Source organism: Perca fluviatilis, chromosome 17 (genome assembly GCF_010015445.1).
Source record: "Perca fluviatilis chromosome 17, GENO_Pfluv_1.0, whole genome shotgun sequence".
Classification (NCBI taxonomy): Eukaryota; Metazoa; Chordata; class Actinopteri; order Perciformes; family Percidae; genus Perca; species Perca fluviatilis.
The window spans coordinates 24,462,754-24,479,740 of record NC_053128.1 but is presented as its reverse complement, the minus strand read 5'-3'; the positions used below and the strand labels follow the sequence as shown (position 1 = coordinate 24,479,740).

General features: G+C 36.3%; 2 protein-coding genes across 3 annotated transcripts; both read left to right on the top strand.

The window, feature by feature from the left end:
* Positions 1–1,379: 1,379 nt before the first annotated feature.
* kyat1 (kynurenine aminotransferase 1) lies at positions 1,380–6,670 on the top strand. 2 transcript variants are annotated; one of them, XM_039780818.1, is made up of 13 exons: positions 1,380–1,500; positions 1,751–1,809; positions 2,459–2,606; positions 2,811–2,960; positions 3,147–3,233; positions 3,340–3,465; positions 3,576–3,696; positions 3,783–3,859; positions 3,954–4,043; positions 4,835–5,021; positions 5,347–5,423; positions 5,654–5,740; positions 6,109–6,670. In XM_039780818.1, the coding sequence occupies exons 2-13, from the start codon at positions 1,757–1,759 to the stop codon at positions 6,166–6,168; spliced, it is 1,263 nt and encodes a 420-aa protein (XP_039636752.1). In that variant the 5' UTR covers positions 1,380–1,500; positions 1,751–1,756; the 3' UTR covers positions 6,169–6,670. The 2 variants fall into 2 exon arrangements, with proteins under 2 accessions (XP_039636752.1, XP_039636751.1); XM_039780817.1 differs by lacking the exon at positions 1,380–1,500 and adding an exon at positions 1,507–1,656.
* A 5,579-nt stretch (positions 6,671–12,249) lies between these two features.
* Positions 12,250–16,916, top strand: spout1 (SPOUT domain containing methyltransferase 1). The gene is made up of 12 exons (XM_039780132.1): positions 12,250–12,402; positions 12,496–12,535; positions 13,460–13,573; positions 13,661–13,820; positions 13,920–14,009; positions 14,088–14,137; positions 14,699–14,829; positions 15,392–15,464; positions 15,575–15,673; positions 15,853–15,955; positions 16,482–16,629; positions 16,800–16,916. Exons 1-12 carry the CDS (start codon positions 12,355–12,357, stop codon positions 16,854–16,856), a joined length of 1,113 nt encoding a protein of 370 aa, XP_039636066.1. The 5' UTR covers positions 12,250–12,354; the 3' UTR covers positions 16,857–16,916.
* The last annotated feature ends 71 nt before the right edge of the window (positions 16,917–16,987 follow it).

Below are 16,987 nucleotides of genomic sequence, written 5' to 3'. Positions count from 1 at the left end.
ATACGTTTTTTTTTATTCATGCAGATAACAAACTGCATTAAAATGCACCTTATACAGACTGAATGAATGAATGGGGAAATGAGAAACTCAAGGTTTTTTTTCTCAGTTTCTCTCAGTCTCCTCAGAGGGAGAAACTCAAGGTTTCTTGAAGAAAACCGCTCCCGGCCAGGTTAGGTTCACAGGCTCAGTTACCATAGTAACTGACTCCGAGGTTAAGATACCTCTCTTTCTGAAATGGAAAACCCAGAGTTTCCCTCATCTCAGGGTTAACCAACTCAGAGTTTTCACTAGCCTAAACCTGCTTTCTGGAACGGGCCTCAGACTCAAGTACTGAGGCCCTCAGTACTTGAGTAAATGTAGCCTACTTTGTTAGCCTACATTCCACCACTGGAATTGAGGATTTCTGGATTTAACTGATATGAATCAGTTAAATCCGTCTATATGGTTAAGTTATCAAATCTATTCATAAAATGATAAAGTAAAACAGTTCTCAAACTAGTGAGCGTGACATGTGTTGTCAGAGAAGAAAAACCCAGAAAACCCAGAGATCGCATCGTGTTTCTTTTCATTACGGTTGCCCGTTCAGAAGTCAGAGACGATGTAAGTTTGTACTCTTTCTATTTAGCTGTTGTTGCAGCAGATGAGGCTATTCCTGAGTTGTTTCAGTCTGCAGTGAATGCTAACCGTTTGACCCTGTGATGTGAAGCTGCTAGTTTATCTGTATGTTGCTAGCTTGCTAACTTTCCTGTTCATCACATGTTACTAGCTAGTGTGATAACTTTTTGGGGCTTTAATTGTTACTGTGCTGGAGAGGATGTTCATTTTACTTGCACAGTGTGATAATTGTACATTTTATTTCAGTATTTGTTAATATTTGTTATTTTTAATATAATTAATATTTGTCAATTCCTTTGGCTACAGCCTTAGGCTAAACATTTGACATAATATAAACAATATATTCAAGCTTTTGACTGCTTTCTTTAATAGCTAAATAACACAATACTTGTACTTTTACTTTCAGTACTTGAGTAGTACATTTTAAAATAAACTACTTGCAATACTTAAACACTTTTTTTTTGAATACTTTAGTACTTCTACTTAAATGTTGTGCTTAAAGAGCACTTCTACTTCTACTCAAGTCACTTTTTTGATAGAGCACTTGTACTTTTACTCAAATATGGGTCTCTAGTACTTTATAGGCTACCTCTGTTCCTGAGTGTTATTAGCTAATCCGGAAAGAAAACAAATTATCTTATATCCCCAAATGTCTTTCTGTAACACTAATTGTGCACACCTATATTATATAGTGTGCTACTGAGCGGTGTGTGACTGATAGCTTCGCCCTCTACAGCTACGCATGTACTCATAGAACTGGAGTTACGTTGCTGGTAACTAGCTTACGTCTCGCTCCGCCCATGCAGGAAGTAGAAAAGAAAACATAAGGAGGTTGAAGGAAAGGGGGGGGGGATTCTATGACGGGAGGACATCTCCGGCTTACTAGTAAGTTACTTTACTTAAAAATAAATAGCACCAGATAGAAACGAAACATTTAAAAACCATTGGTAGTGCATCAGATAATAGATGATGGGAATAATCAGGAAGCTTGCCGCTAATATAACGTTAACTCCTCAGAGTTCAATTAGAAACCATCATAAGGTGGGTAACGTTAACATTAACAAGGTCTAAGCTGCACTAGCTACGGTAAAGCGACATACTCTGGCATACTTACAAATGTGTCTATTTATTTCAGATAACAATGTCACGACGACTTAATGCACGCAGAACTGAAGGTGTCGATAAAAACGTTTGGTAAGTGATATTTGACACAAGAGGACATACAGTACTGTTGGTTTTACTTTTTCTTTTAATGTTGCATACAAATCTCCGCACAGAGTGTCAGGGTCTAAACTCAACCGTGTTCCCGTTTTATCACCGCTTTAATGATTGGTGGAGCATGGGGGTGGTAACGTTACCATAGACATAGCTAGGTGGTGCAATTATTAACACATATGTTAGATAGATATGTCTAGAAAAACCTGCATGACTTTTGGTTTCTTGTAATTTGGGTGAACTGGCCCGTGACTTTAACTCACTCATTGACAGTTCTGAACAGTTTGCACTAAAGATTTAGATTCAAACAATGATTTCCACAAAAAATAAATAATTTATAATTATAATATATTCATTTTCTTATTCACTTGTCTGGACATTAATTGTTCAATATTTATATTTGATAAAATGGTTACAGAGGCTCAAAAGGCAGGGACCATAATATGACTGTTACAGGACATGATTTGTGGTTATATATATATATATATATATATATATATATACTATACTATAATTTAGGTACCTGCACTGTCTGATCTGTTTTGCTAGCCTGACAAGCCAGACCCAAATTACATTTGCTGCCGCTAGGGTGCGTCTAGATTTCCAGGCTACTGTTTTGCACCAACAGGGTGGAATTCACACAACTGGCAGCAGACTACAAAGTGGTGAACCTTGGACAAGGATTTCCTGACTTCTCCCCTCCCAAGTTTGTCCAGGAGGCTTTTTGTAAAGCTGTGAGTGGAGGACCCCAAATGCACCAGTATACCCGAGCTTTTGTAAGTGGAAATGCATATTTGGGAACACTTCTGTTTCTGTCAGTCAGAAAACGGAAGTTTAGTTCAGTAGCAGTGTATCAAACAGACAAATGTACAAAATAGAACAAACAGCAAGAGTCTTTTTAAGTATTTTCTTTACTTGGAACAGGTTGCAGAACAAATGGTGAGAGCTCCCTTATGTTTACATGTCATATCTTTCCTCAGGGCCATCCTCCTCTTGTAAAAAGTCTGGCTAAATTCTTCAGTAGGATTGTGGGACATGAGATTGATCCTTTTGAAGACGTCCTGGTCACAGTTGGAGCTTATCAGGCTCTCTTCTGTGCATTTCAAGCTCTGATTGATGAAGGGGATGAGGTATGAAAATCAATCCAAGTCAGATCAAGTCCAAATAAACAAAGCAGAAAATAGCAAAAGCCAAATGGCTAGTGAACGTCACTCCATAATAGAATACCTTTTTTTTTTGGCTGGTGAGTGAAGCAAATCTACCAGCCACTTGTGCACACTTGACTCTGATAAAACATGGTGAGATTTGTCTTTCAGGTCATAATTGTTGAACCATTCTTTGACTGCTACCAGCCAATGGTGAAGATGGTTGGAGGGAAGGCAGTTTATGTGCCTCTGAGGCCAGTGAGTGTTTAACATTTTTTTTTTAAACAATGTTACCTTTGTCTTTGTGTATGTGTACTTTAAAAGAAGTAAATATCAACCTTTATTTTCTTTTGATAAATTCAAGAAAGTTGAGGGCAGTGCTGTCCTGTCAAGTGGAGATTGGGTTCTTTCTGCTGAGGAGCTGGCCAGTAAATTTACTCCACGCACAAAAGCCATTGTTATCAACACTCCCAACAACCCACTGGGCAAGGTAAGATAATTACCACTGTAGTGTTCCTTTTTTTTTTTTTTTTTTAAAGCTAGCTGAATAAAATGTGTTCTTGCACATAAACACCTGTCACGCATATATGTCCATAACAGGTTTACAAGACTGAAGAGCTCCAAATGATTGCTGATCTGTGTATCAAACATGACGTGCTGTGCATCAGTGATGAGGTGTACGAGTGGCTGACTTATGATGGAAACAAGCATGTAAAGATAGGTGAGATAGAGCCAGAGTTCAACAGGATGCACAAAAAAGTATAAAGCTGCATGATTAATATATTAATTATAGTAATGTATTGACAGCCAGCCTTCCTGGTATGTGGGAACGAACCATCACCATTGGCAGTGGTGGAAAGACCTTCAGTGCTACTGGCTGGAAGGTAATGCTCAGATTTGAGATATCTGAGTTTTTCAGTAATGTATTCTTCTTTACTACACATCCTTATAATGACCTGTTTTTTTTCTTCTTTTCAGGTTGGCTGGGTCATCAGCTCTGGGCATATCATCAAACACATGAAAACCATCCATCAGAACTGTGTTTACCACTGCCCTACAGCTGCTCAGGTAAACACATAATAACTTGAGCATTTTAGATACATTTGTAGAAATAAACCATCTCTCAGAAGAGGCCTCACATACTTTGTTCGATTATTTATGACTGATATTGTGATTGCAATATGATTCACGATATTGGAGGGAATGATCATTTTGGAACATTATTCTCATTTTCATTGAAAATGAAAAGAAATTCAAACGATTATCATGTGATTTTAGTGAGGATCTGTACCAGGATAGGATTTGTAGGCCTGGACGTCTCTGCAGCACCATAATACATAATTCTGAATTGTTTGACACACATTTTGCCTTTAACAAATATTGCGATTTGGATATTGTACAAGTCCATATTGTGATTTCGGTAAAATTGCAATTAATTGTGCAGCCCTATCACATACTACTAAGAAATTTGGTTCCTCCTCTTGGAATGTATGTGCAATTATGGCCATAGTCCAGGAACTTTTATTTTGAATTTCAGCCTCAATACCAGTGCTTACCAAATGTCTAGAACATTTCCATTGTATGTGATGGTCCGAGCATTGTCAAAGAAATTGTTAGAACATGTTTTTTTTTTTAACCTTTTCAAGCTACCTATGTAACACTTTAAGGGGGAAATCAAGGTTTAAAGATGACTTTGAAAAATAATCTTTTTGGATTGATTTTGGAGCAACTTGACCAACCAGACAATGTTGAGGATATCAAATCTACATGTGTCACAATTTTCTTTTCAACCTAAGTCACACCTCTGAAACTTATCTTATATCCCATTTTGGTCTTTTCATCCACTCCTGCTTCACCAGGAGGCAGTAGCTTGTGGATTTGAGAGAGAATACCAGCTGTTTGGGACTCCAGAGAGCTACTTCCAGCAGCTGCCTGCGATGTTGCAGCAGAAGAGGAGGAAGCTGGCCTTGTGTCTGGAGAGTGTGGGTTTGCAGCCCATCATGCCAGAAGGAGGATATTTTATGATCGCAGACATCTCCTCTGTCAGTGAGTGAAGAACAAACCCCTGCATCCATCATTGCTCAAAATAAAACCTTCATTTTTTCAGTTTATTCTTTGATTAGTATATTGAAATATGTATTATATACAAACTTGATTTCAATAAGGAGTCGGTGGTGGGTGGGGTGGGATGAGGGAGAGCTCTAGCGAGTGTGAATGTATGTGTGTTACATTGTCTTTGTCTTATTGTCCGTTTGTCTCGAGGACCCCCTCGAAAACGAGATGCTTCATCTCAAGGGGTTATCCTCTCAAATAAATAAACAATTTCAATTAGTGCCGTCTAACTAATGTTTACCTCTTTCTTTTTTGACAGAGGTGGACTTAAATGACCAGAGCACTCAGGATGAACCCAATGACTTCAGATTTGTTAAGTGGCTAATTAAAGAGAAGGTAAATACAAAGCATTCAATTAATACTTTATTGCATTGTATTTAAGACGGATAAATGGATTCCCTTTTAAAGCAATAATACAAAAGATGTAGTTCATTTTAAAGGAAAGAAAAAGTGATTGGATTGGTGTTTTTGTGCAACATTTATATTTTTCTTGTGTATGGTGATGTATTTAGAATATCGTGCTTCTGGTTTTTCTTTTACTATATAGTTTGCCTTTTTTTTTGCAGGGTTTAGCAACAATCCCTGTCTCTGCCTTCTACAGTCCAGAGCACAGCAAGGAGTTTGACAAATACATCCGATTCTGTTTCGTCAAGGTAAATTCAACGTCAATAATTGAAATAAATGTAATGCAGGGCGTAATATTAATATTTAAATACTACCGTTAAAATCATCGAGAGTCTGGATAGCCCGACTCTGGATGGTAAAACTGAGATTAGCGCTCCTATTCTAGTTCATGTTGTGCTTGTTCAACAATTGTTTGGTAAATTGCTGATAAACACACTTAGAGAAGATTTGAATAGCTATTTTTTTTCTCAATTCTTCTCATTTTAGCACTGGTGGTCCTTTGGGGCTGGCTAAAACCTCTTTGGGGGGTGCCAAAAATTCCTATATGCAGGAAAAAACCCTGTAATGTGTCCGCTGCCTCGCTCTTTGACTTACGCTCTCTCTCTTGGTCCAACAGGAGGACTCCACCCTGGATGCAGCAGAGGACATTTTGATTAAGTGGAGTCGGGGACAGTAACATCACCCATGACGAGAAGCATTAGTCTGCATTAACACCAAATCGGGCGGTGGAGACTGCAGGGGATGCAACAAAAAATGGGCCAAAAAGTAGAAACAGAATAAACTTTTGGAGAAACGCAACTCAACGACATGCTGAGGTGGTCAGTCACATAACCGTCGAAGCAGCAATCGGACAAAAACATGCAGTGTAACATGCTGTAAAATGCTAGCACTGTGTGAAACAATGATGACACAAATGCCGCCGCACAACCCTGCACTAATTCCCGCAAGACCTGATTTGGTGTGAAAGCAGCCTTACCCGTCCATTCAGACTTCATCAGGCTGCTTAACCCGGCTTGGGTTGCCTCCTCAGTTAAAATGAGCCATAGTCAGTGTTTCTGTGTGTGTTTCTGTCACAGTAGGATACTTTAAGACAACGTCCACTTTCATTTTGTCCATATACTGCAGTTGTGAAAACACTGAATGTTTCTGTGCAATTTTGTTTTAAGCAGAATACTCAGAAAGATTTTATATATATATATATATATATAATTATTTATATATATATATATATATATATATATATATATATATATATATATATATATATATATATATATATATATATATATATATATATGTATATATAATTATTTATATATATATAGCATATATATATATCATATATAATTATTTATATATATATATATAGCATATATTATTATTTCTCACTAATTCTAAAGGATGTATCTTTTATCTTAAATTATGTCCTCCTATTGTATGTCACATTGTATCTGCAGAGATATTTGTCCTAAATCAAAGTTTAATAAAGCTTTTAATAAATCCACGTTCTCTGTTTTAGTGTTTCTCTTCTCTGTTGTATAGCTTCATTGGCTCATGCCTTGTAAAGGAAAGTGTATATTACAGTTTGTGGGTGTCCACATAAACACTTTGAGACAGAAGGGACATCAACTTAACAGCAATTTAGATATACAGTCAAGGAGTGTCTTGATTTAAGGTAAATTTGAGATTTAAAGAGTTGCAGTAACTTTAACCTTAAGTGTTTATCCAAGAAAGGGTTGACTCAAGGGCAACTGGACTTGGTCTGGATGTTTCGCCTCTCATTCAAGGGGCTTTGATTTCTTTATTGTATGTTGTTTGAGGCCCTGCTAGCACCAAGGGGGATTATAAATGCCACCACACAACCCTGCACTAATTGCTGAACACTAAATAAATATATATAAATAAAAACTTTTTTTTTCTGCAGGGTTCATCAATGATCCTTATCTCTACATTCTACAGCCCAGAGCACAGAAAGGACTTTGACAAATACATCCGATCCGATTCTGTTTTGTGTCCATAAATAGTGGAAAACTTTGTCTTCGCAGCCAGACCCCCTTCCACAGAAAGTTTTTTTTAACTTTGCACAAAAAAGTAATTTTTGTGTGTAAAAAAAAACAACATTTGAATGTACAGTCAAATGTCTAAAGACTGAAGTTACAACAACAATAAAATGTAAATAAATAAATAAATAAATATAAGGCTAACATTACTCCACATTAAAAGCCAAAAAGATAGATCTTAAATTTCCTTTTAAAAATCGGAAATTAAGGTAGAAATGTATAATATACAGTATTCAGTTTTTTTTAATGAAGTCTTAATTGATGTAAAGAGGGACAAAAACAAAAACATGTATAGGTCATAACCTCTATGAAGTCCCAGTTGTGTGTTAAGAAACCTCAGAATAGACTGTCTATAAAGAGGTACCAACACACAAGAAGTTTTTTTTTATCCAACCTTTATTTAACAAATTCAGGCAATTACAATCTTCGTTTAACAATTAATACATGGAATACCAAATACAGACTAGGTATCCAACTATAACAAAGAAACAACTGAATTATATATATATATAATATATATATATATATATATATATATATATATATATATATATATATATATATATATAATATATATTATATATATATAATTATATCTATCTATCTATATATATATATATAAAAGATTATAGATATAAATAGAGGTCTAGTCCACAACCAAAACTTGTATGATCTGCTTGTTTAGTTGTTATACATTTCAAAATTTTCTTATAAATACTTAACTCAGTCATGAACACACAAAATAAAGGTCTCACCTTCAAAAATCTACATTTATGGATAAACTGTTTAGCTAAAATAATGAAAGTTTTATACATCTGGTCCCTTTTTTTGTCCTCCATTAACACTTTAACAATTTAATGGCCCCATAGCTCAAAGATGGTGCTTCTGAATCCTTTTCAGAAATCCAATTTCAGACCAAATCCCAAAAAGATTTAGTTACATTACATGCAAAAAATAAATGTTCTTTCCATATCTGAATCACAAAAAGTACAGTTATTCTTGTCAATGTTAAATCTTTGTTTAAGAAACCTATTACATGGATATATATCATTCAACACTTTAAAATGAGTTTCTTTTGCTTTCTGTGAAACAGGAAGAGTGAGGTATCTGGTTCTTATTCTCCTTACAATCTCTTCAGGATAAACTTTAAGTAAGTTCTTTGTTTTCAACGGTAAAGGAAATAATACAGATGTAAGGGCACCCCTTATAAATTTGTTTGTGCATGTTGTCACCTTAAAATCCAGTTCCTCAACAAACAGAGAAGGCATATGTGGTACTGCTACATCAGACTGCAACATGCCTTTAAACAAATTCACCATTGCCTGTGGAATTGCTTTAATAACTGCTGAGTATTGTTTCTTGGTACACCTCACATAAAATGTACTAATGGATTCATCATACTCCAAAAAAGTCCCACTTAAATCCATCAGATGTAGAATAGACCAGACACCTCTCTCAACCCAATCACATAACGATTTCCCTTTGTAAAGGATGCACATCATTTTCCAGTACAAGAGGACCTGCTCATGGAATCTAGACAGCTTGACAGGTAGTTTAGTAACATTAAAACAGACATCATTATCTAAGAAAAGGTGACCTTAGAAGAAGGGGGTTTAAATGTGATCGACTATGAAGCAATGAACGGAGTGATAAAGCTGAGGTGGCTACAAAAATGTATTCAAGATAGGGATGATTTCTGGTATTACATTCCTTCTAAGATATTTGACGAGGTTCGAGTTCTGAAGCGAAGCTTACCCCCTTGTTCAGAACTCGAACCTCCTAAGGCGCCATTTTGATGCTACAAAACGATCACCTCCCGTTAGCATTCCATTGACTGCCATTCATTTTGACGTCACTTTGACAGTGAATAACTTTACATCTGAAGCGTTTAAAGACTCTATTTGTCCATTGTTTATTTCTAAAGAAACAGGATAATGTATAAAAGGCTCCATTACCTTGTACCTCACGTTATGGCTCCGTAGCAGACGTCTTTGTAAAAATAGGCTAACGATTGTGTCATAACCAAGCGACTTACTGTCGCATAGTAGAGGAATTACCGTATAGTACAGGAGAAGCTCGCAGGCAGTTTCGACTTACATTAGCTGTTTAGGTTTAATTACTAATGTTAACTAGCATTTTAGTTAGCAATAATTAGCCTATGCCTATGTTATCTCCTTACATATACCTACGCTCTCCGTCTCTGTAAGATTGGGAATGATTGATATTTCTCTTGGCACAGCTACCAGAAGACTTACAACTTTCAGACACGTTGCTCACGTCACATTTACGTCGTCTCTCTCAGTTGGAGGCTGCGCAGTAACGCTCAGCGCTCACCGGAAAAGTGCTTCTAATAGGCCTATCCTTTATTTTATTTATTTTTTTATTTAGAAAAGAACATAGGTACATCGCCAGTATGTACATAAACAAATAGTCAATACCAGAGGTTCGTATACAAAGAAAAATATATGTAGAAAATAAAAAAAAATGTAGAAAAGAAAAGTACAGTACATTTTAAGTCAAATGTATCACCGGTACATGAGAAATTTTTCAAACACGCTTCCAGTCTTAATTGCCTTCTTATTTTTAATGTCTCTTATAGTGTTTCCATATTGGTGCAGTTTTTGAAAGAAGTGTTCAAAGCTTGGTTTGGAGTCCGCCCATTTCTTCTTGTGAATGTGGAATTTCCCCAATAAGATTAATTGAACAAAATAAACAACATCATTGTCCAACTCATTGCCTTCAAAACAAATAAAAATATCTTTATCTTTAAATTGAATTGATTGCCCAGTGTTCCGTCTTATAAGATGTTGAACATCTAACCAAAATATTTTAGTATACATACAGTGAAAGAACAAATGACATATTGTTTCTTCTTCTAGTTCAAAGAAAGTACAACAATATTCAATATCAAGTTTAAATCTCTTTGATGTCCTTTTTACTGGATATATCTTCTATAAGATTTTAAAAGAAACCTCTTTTACTTTGTTATTAAGACAGAATTTGTCACCAATTAACCAGATTTTTTGCCAGTTCATTTCTCCAAAGATTGAAGCCCAAAAGCATCAGAGTTATCTCTTTTATACAATTCCTAATGTGTTTATTAGAACATTTATTCTTGGTAATGTCAACCCCCCCAAGGAATATACAACTAAGCGGATTGATCACTGACAATACTGAACCTCTAAGAAGTTGCAGCACACTCCTCGGCACAGCATCAACAACTTTTGCATATTCTCTTGGAGTGACTGCAAACCGGAATTTGGAGAGGAATTCATTATACTTTAGTAACTGTCCGTCAGCATTAAGGAGTTGTTTTACCAATACAGCATTAGCAACCCAATTTCCATAATACAGAGATTTATATTTATATTGAATATCCTTGTTATTCCAAATGTAGTAATTGGTTGGCGTAAAATTATGCTTGTAAATTAATTTCCAGGCCAGCAGAGCTTGTTTATGAAAATTTGATAACTTTACAGGTAATCTATCAATTTTGTAATCACATCTTAACAGAAATTTAACTCCACCAACTAATCAAAATACATATTTAGGGAAAGTATTCCAGATACAGTCCTTTTCTTCAATCAAATTAGTTAACCATTTTACTTTGAAAGTATTATTCAGTGTTTCAAAACTTAATACCTCTAGACCACCATTTCTTCTAATGTTGCACAGGATGTCTTTTCTTAAGTAATGGCATCTGTTCCTCCAAATAAAGTTGAATAAGATATTATCCAATTTTTTGGATATTTCAGAGGGGATGTTCAATGATAATGATACATAGACAGACCTTGATATTCCTTCAGCTTTAGATAACAACACTACCATTCAATGACAGATCTCTCATCAACCACATATTGAACTTTTTTTTAATTTGTTCAATTATAGGACTGAAATTTAGGTTACTGCGACGTTTTTCATTCTTATCAATGATAACACCCAGGTATGTAATTGTATTCTTCACAGGGATTCCCTCTATTTCGGTTAGTTCACATTCCTTAAGTGGTATTAAAACAGACTTACTCAAATTCATTCTTAAACCTGACACATCAGATCAGAGAATTCCTTAATACAGCTAATTGCTTTTATCACTTCATGTCTATTGGCTCGAAAACTTGTTGTATCATCTGCTAGTTGGGATAATTTAAATTCTCTGCCTAAGGCAACTATACCTTGGAAATTACCTTTTTTAAGATGTATAGCTATAATTTGTGTAACAAGGAGGAATAAGAAGGGGCTAAGTGGACACCCTTGTCTTATGCCACGACCAATAACAAATCTAGGAGTCGTATCGTGAGCTAACTTAATTGAACTGTTGCAACCCTTATATGGTGTTTCGACAGCTTTCAAAAATTGGTTCCCAAATCCAAGATGCTTCTAATATCCTTCACTGGTCTCCATCCAGAGGAACGGGATCTGTTGGGCCATTCTTATATACTGTCTAATGGGTCACCCGTTCTATTAATACATCTATGATCACCGCATGGATGTATAAAAAAAGAGAGAACCGTAGAAGGGAATTAAAACATATTTACATTTTCCATAAATTAAAAAGTTGTAATGGGATAAAATCATAGACTGTTAAATACATTACAGTCAATGGATAAAATAACGGGCAATACCAGTAGGAGGCAGTAATGCAGCATATGGGATACAAACCTCCGTAAAACCCAAAACCCTAAGAAGAAGAAGAAGACGAAGAAGAAGAAGAAGAAGAAGAAGACGACGCGACCCGGAAGTAAATAAACTTCACGTGTTAGGTTCATGTCAATGGTTAGGTTAGTGCCCTAGTGTGTGTAAAAATGTCTACCGGCATATCAGCGAAAAGACTGAAAATTGTAGCCTCTCAGGTAACATCAGTGTTATACTAATGTTTTACATAAAATTGACATTGTGCTTTTCTTTATATTACCTATAATGTAGCTATGTGTTCATTTTTACAGCCTGAGGAGAAGCTGGACTGGAAGAAAAGGAAAGCAGAAAGTGAGTAAACAGCTATCTACATTTAGCTAACAGCTAACGTTAACGTCAACGTTAAATAAGTTTGGTTTGACAGACAAGTTAGTCGCTAACGTTATAACGCTAAGTTAAAGTGTTTAACATTGTCTTTGTTAGCGAATGAGTGTGTGAATTTTGTTTGTTTTTAACATAACGTTACAGCTGGTAATATCTCAGTATTTCATGGGATGTTTTAGCATGTGTTTAGCCACAGTAATAATGTTCAAATTAATTTATACTTACTATACTAGTGAGTAGTTTCCTGTAATATGTATTACTGCGCTCTACTGTAGCTATATTTTCACCCACGCAGACTTCTCCACAAGTCCTTCTAGGGCTGCAACTAATGATTATTTTCATTAATTAGCTAATCATGAATTTTCTTGATTAATCAATTAATGGTTCGGTCTGTAAAATGTCAGAATGTTGAAAAATGTCAGATATAATTTCATAAAGCCCAAGTTGACGTCTTCCCATAGCTTGTTTTATTGCGACAACACAGTTTAAAAACCAAAAATATTCAGTTTCCTATCACATAAGATAAAGGAAAGCAACACATCCTTTACAACTGAGAAGCTACCTGGAGCTCGTTAATGTTAGTTAATTTCTACTCGAAAAATTACTATGGATTTTCGATTGTAAAAAAAATAGTTGTAGATAAATTCTCAGTCGATTGATTAACTAATCGACTAAGTGTTTCAGCTCTAAATCCTTCAGATGAAATCAGATCTGAGTAGTAAAAATCATGCTATAAAACTCAGATGTCGCAAGTAGATCTTGCCTCAAAGGGTCGTACGCCAAAAAGGTTTAGAACCACTGTCTTAGACCATCAATTTAGATTTTTTTTCTCCAGTCTGTCTACATATATCTAATTTTCTTACCAATGTTATTGTTCTTCCTCAATAACAGGAAAGGAATCTAAGAAGCAAACAAAAGAAGCCAAGCTGATTAAACAGTTAGAAAAGCAGAAACAGCAAGACACCGCAGATGGAGAGAACCTTGAACAAAGCCAAAACAAAAAAGGTAACCTTCTCATTTCACGGATTGCTGTTAGTCCTTCTACTTGTGAATATATTGCTGTAATGTGTCATCTGTACACGTATCTCTTAGGTCGGGCTTACACAGTGAGTGTGGCTCTGCCAGGTTCTGTCCTGGATAACGCTCAGTCCACTGAACTTCGTACGTACCTGGCCGGACAGATTGCCCGAGCCTGTGTCGTGTTCTGTGTCGATGAGATTGTTGTGTTTGATGAACAAGGGGAAGATGTTAAGTAAGTTAACTTATGAGGTGCAATTTAATGGTAAATAAATACTCCCTAAACCACCAGAAAGCTAATATAAACAATTTTGCTTTTGTCTGTGTCGCACAGGAGCGTTGAAGGAGAATTTAAAGGTGTTGGGAAGAAAGGACATGCTTGTATTCAGCTCGCCAGAATTCTTCAGTACCTGGAGTGTCCACAGTAAGTAGGAACGTATTATGAGATGACTAGTATCGGCCTATTTATCAGATTGTGACTACAGCTTTTCTTCTTCACCAGGTATCTGCGCAAGTGGTTTTTCCCAAAGCATAAAGATTTACAGTATGCAGGTAGAAGTTCAAAAATTCCTTTTCATACATTCATTTACAGCAGGGCTTTTCAGGGTCTGACACTGTGGCTCTCCCACCCAAAAATAAAATTGGTACCCTAAATTAAAAGTATGCCAAATTACCTATTAGCAGTTCCTGTTTGAAAATGTACCGATTGATGTACAGACAAGTATCACTGTATTGAAAGAAAAAAAAAAGAATAAAAATAAGGAGCTTCTTTTTTTCTATAAAGCATAAGTCGCACTGGATAAAAAAATCTGTGCATTATATCTGAATTATGACTGAGAAGGAGTGTAATGTTTGACACAAAATGCAACAATCGGATGCTGAGGGTTTTGTGGGCTTTGTGAGCTGTTTGTCACAACCAGTGCAGTAGCTCCAACTGCTGATGCTGTTAATAAATGTACCAAACTACAGAAACTGTTCACTTTGAAATAAAATGTCGTCGAGGTAGAGGAAAGGTAGAGAGCTAATAGGTAGATTGTATTACCAGTTATAAACAGGCCCTTAAGTTAAGGCAACATAAGAAACATTTTCTTTACAGTTATTTTTTCCTACCAGGTTTGCTCAACCCTTTAGACAGTCCTCACCACATGAGGATAGATGATGAATCAGAATACCGGGAAGGAATAGTCCTCGACAGGCCGATCAAACAAGGAAAAGGCTCATTGGTCAACTGTGGAATGAGAAAGGTGAGCATGTCCTCATCTCATGTGGACAGTATGATCAAAGGTATTGATGGCATTCACAATAGAATACAGACTGTAGGGCTGCAACTAACAAATTAATTCTGATTAAGATAGCAGGTATTCTCTTGATTAATTTTATATTATAAATAGTGCTGCAGTTAAATGCGTTATTAACGGCGTTAACGCAAACCCATTTTAACGGTGTACATTTTTTTTGGCCTAGAAAACTTTTTAGTTTTTTTCACATGCTGTTGCAACAACTAGTAATGTTAGAAGAACTACAACAACACACTGGATCTAGCTAAACCAGAAACACAACGACAGGCACGCTGCACACACCCGTACCAAAGAGTAGTACATACCTGCAAACTAGTTGCTTTTTGGCAAAAAGCGCAGTCTGTACCCATTATTCATCTCCAATTAACATATTTATAAAAATAAAAAAAAACTAACAATTGAGAGGCTGGAATTTGTGCTTAAAAAAGTGACCCAAACAATAATCATCAATCATAATATTTGCCTGTTATTTTGTCATAGACTGAACTATGTCCATCTGCTCCCACAGGATGTTCGGATTGATAAACAGCTGCAGTCTGGACTTCGAGTCACAGTAAAGCTCAGTAAAACACAGAGTCCAGGTAATCAGGCTGTAACCTGTTTTTATATTTATTTTCCCTGAGAAAAGTTTTCAATGCACTCAAGATTCTGCACATCAGTTCAGTGTACGTATCCTGTTCATCGTCCTCAGAGAGCAAAATATGTAAAGGTGCGGTGGTGGCTCCTCATCTGCCCAGGACTGAAGCAGGTCTCTACTGGGGTTACAGTGTTCGCCTGGCATCTTGCCTCAGTAGGTTTTTTTTTTTTTTAATGCTCGTGATACACTCAAACATATGCTCCAGATTAATTTGTAACATCTTGAAGGATTAAAAGCCAAATAGTGTTTTCTTTGTGTTTTAAATAATCTGATAAGAGGCTTGGCCCTGCTGTGAATGCTGTATCCTTACTGTTGTTGGTTTGTTAATGCAGGCGCAGTTTTCACTGAAAGTCCATATGACGAAGGATACGATCTGACTATTGGCACATCAGAGAGAGGCAGCAGCGTGGACCAAACATCACTGTCACCATTCAAGTATGTTCAGAGCCAATAAGATGGGAGGAGAAGTCTGAGAACTTTTTAATTAGCCATGCTAGCAGCACGACATGGCATGTTGGTCTGTTGATCTGTCCACGTTGGTCCAGATTGCAGTATCTCAACTGTTGGATGGATTGCCATGAAATTTGGTGCAAACATTCAGGTCCCCCCTCAAGATGACGACTTGAGTAATCCCTTTTACTTTAGTGCCATCGTCAGATCAACATGTTTATTTGTCCAGTACTTTGGTTTATGACCAAATGCTGCAAAACTAAAAAGCACCATCAATATCAGCTGTATTTTGTGTTTAGTGCCAATTAGCAAATGCTAGCATGCTAACATATTAAACTAGGATGTTGAACATTATACCTGCTAAACATCAGCATGTTGGCAAGCTGACCATTAGGATTTACCTCAAAGCTCATGGAGCTGCTAGCATGGCTGTAATTGCTTGTTATACCATTACTGGTATTTTATCATTTTGTTTTATTAATGTAAACTTGACTCTTTTCCACTTTTTTAGGCATCTTTTGGTAGTTTTTGGAGGTCTTCAGGGATTGGAGGCCAGTGTAGATACTGACCAAAACCTGGAAGTAACTGATCCCAGTGTTTTGTTTGACCTTTACCTCAACACGTGCCCCGATCAGGGCAGCAGGACCATTCGCACAGAGGTGAGGGCTTATTCTAGGACAGATTTGCTGAATCACTGAACTTTGTGTGGCAAGAACAATGTATACTCTTTGTATAAGTAAATGCCTTACAGTCTAAAGGAATTTGGATTCAACTTGCATTTGTGTTCACCATTGAGTTAATTACGTTTTTGCTATTTTCTTTTCAACAGGAGGCCATCTTAGTTTCCATGGCGGGGCTGAGACCGAAGATCACAGCTGCCTTTTAGAGTTGTCTCCAATGGTTCATGAAAGAATTAGTGTTGGAAAGTAAACGTTTTTTCATCTTACTGGTATTCTCTGCATTTCTTACTCTTAAAATGGCTATTATCTCAAACATCACATCCGTGCATTGTGTGTT

Bases quoted from the DNA above. Each gene is read 5' to 3' on its own strand.
- kyat1 (XM_039780817.1), top strand. From the start codon at position 1,582: ATGATGGGAATAATCAGGAAGCTTGCCGCTAATATAACGTTAACTCCT. The intron at 1,657-1,750 runs GTGGGTAACGTT...TATTTATTTCAG, and splicing joins CAATTAGAAACCATCATAAG to ATAACAATGTCACGACGACT. The intron at 3,860-3,953 runs GTAATGCTCAGA...TCTTCTTTTCAG, and splicing joins TCAGTGCTACTGGCTGGAAG to GTTGGCTGGGTCATCAGCTC.
- spout1 (XM_039780132.1), top strand. From the start codon at position 12,355: ATGTCTACCGGCATATCAGCGAAAAGACTGAAAATTGTAGCCTCTCAG. The intron at 14,010-14,087 runs GTAAGTAGGAAC...CTTCTTCACCAG, and splicing joins CAGTACCTGGAGTGTCCACA to GTATCTGCGCAAGTGGTTTT. The intron at 15,674-15,852 runs GTAGGTTTTTTT...TTGTTAATGCAG, and splicing joins TCGCCTGGCATCTTGCCTCA to GCGCAGTTTTCACTGAAAGT.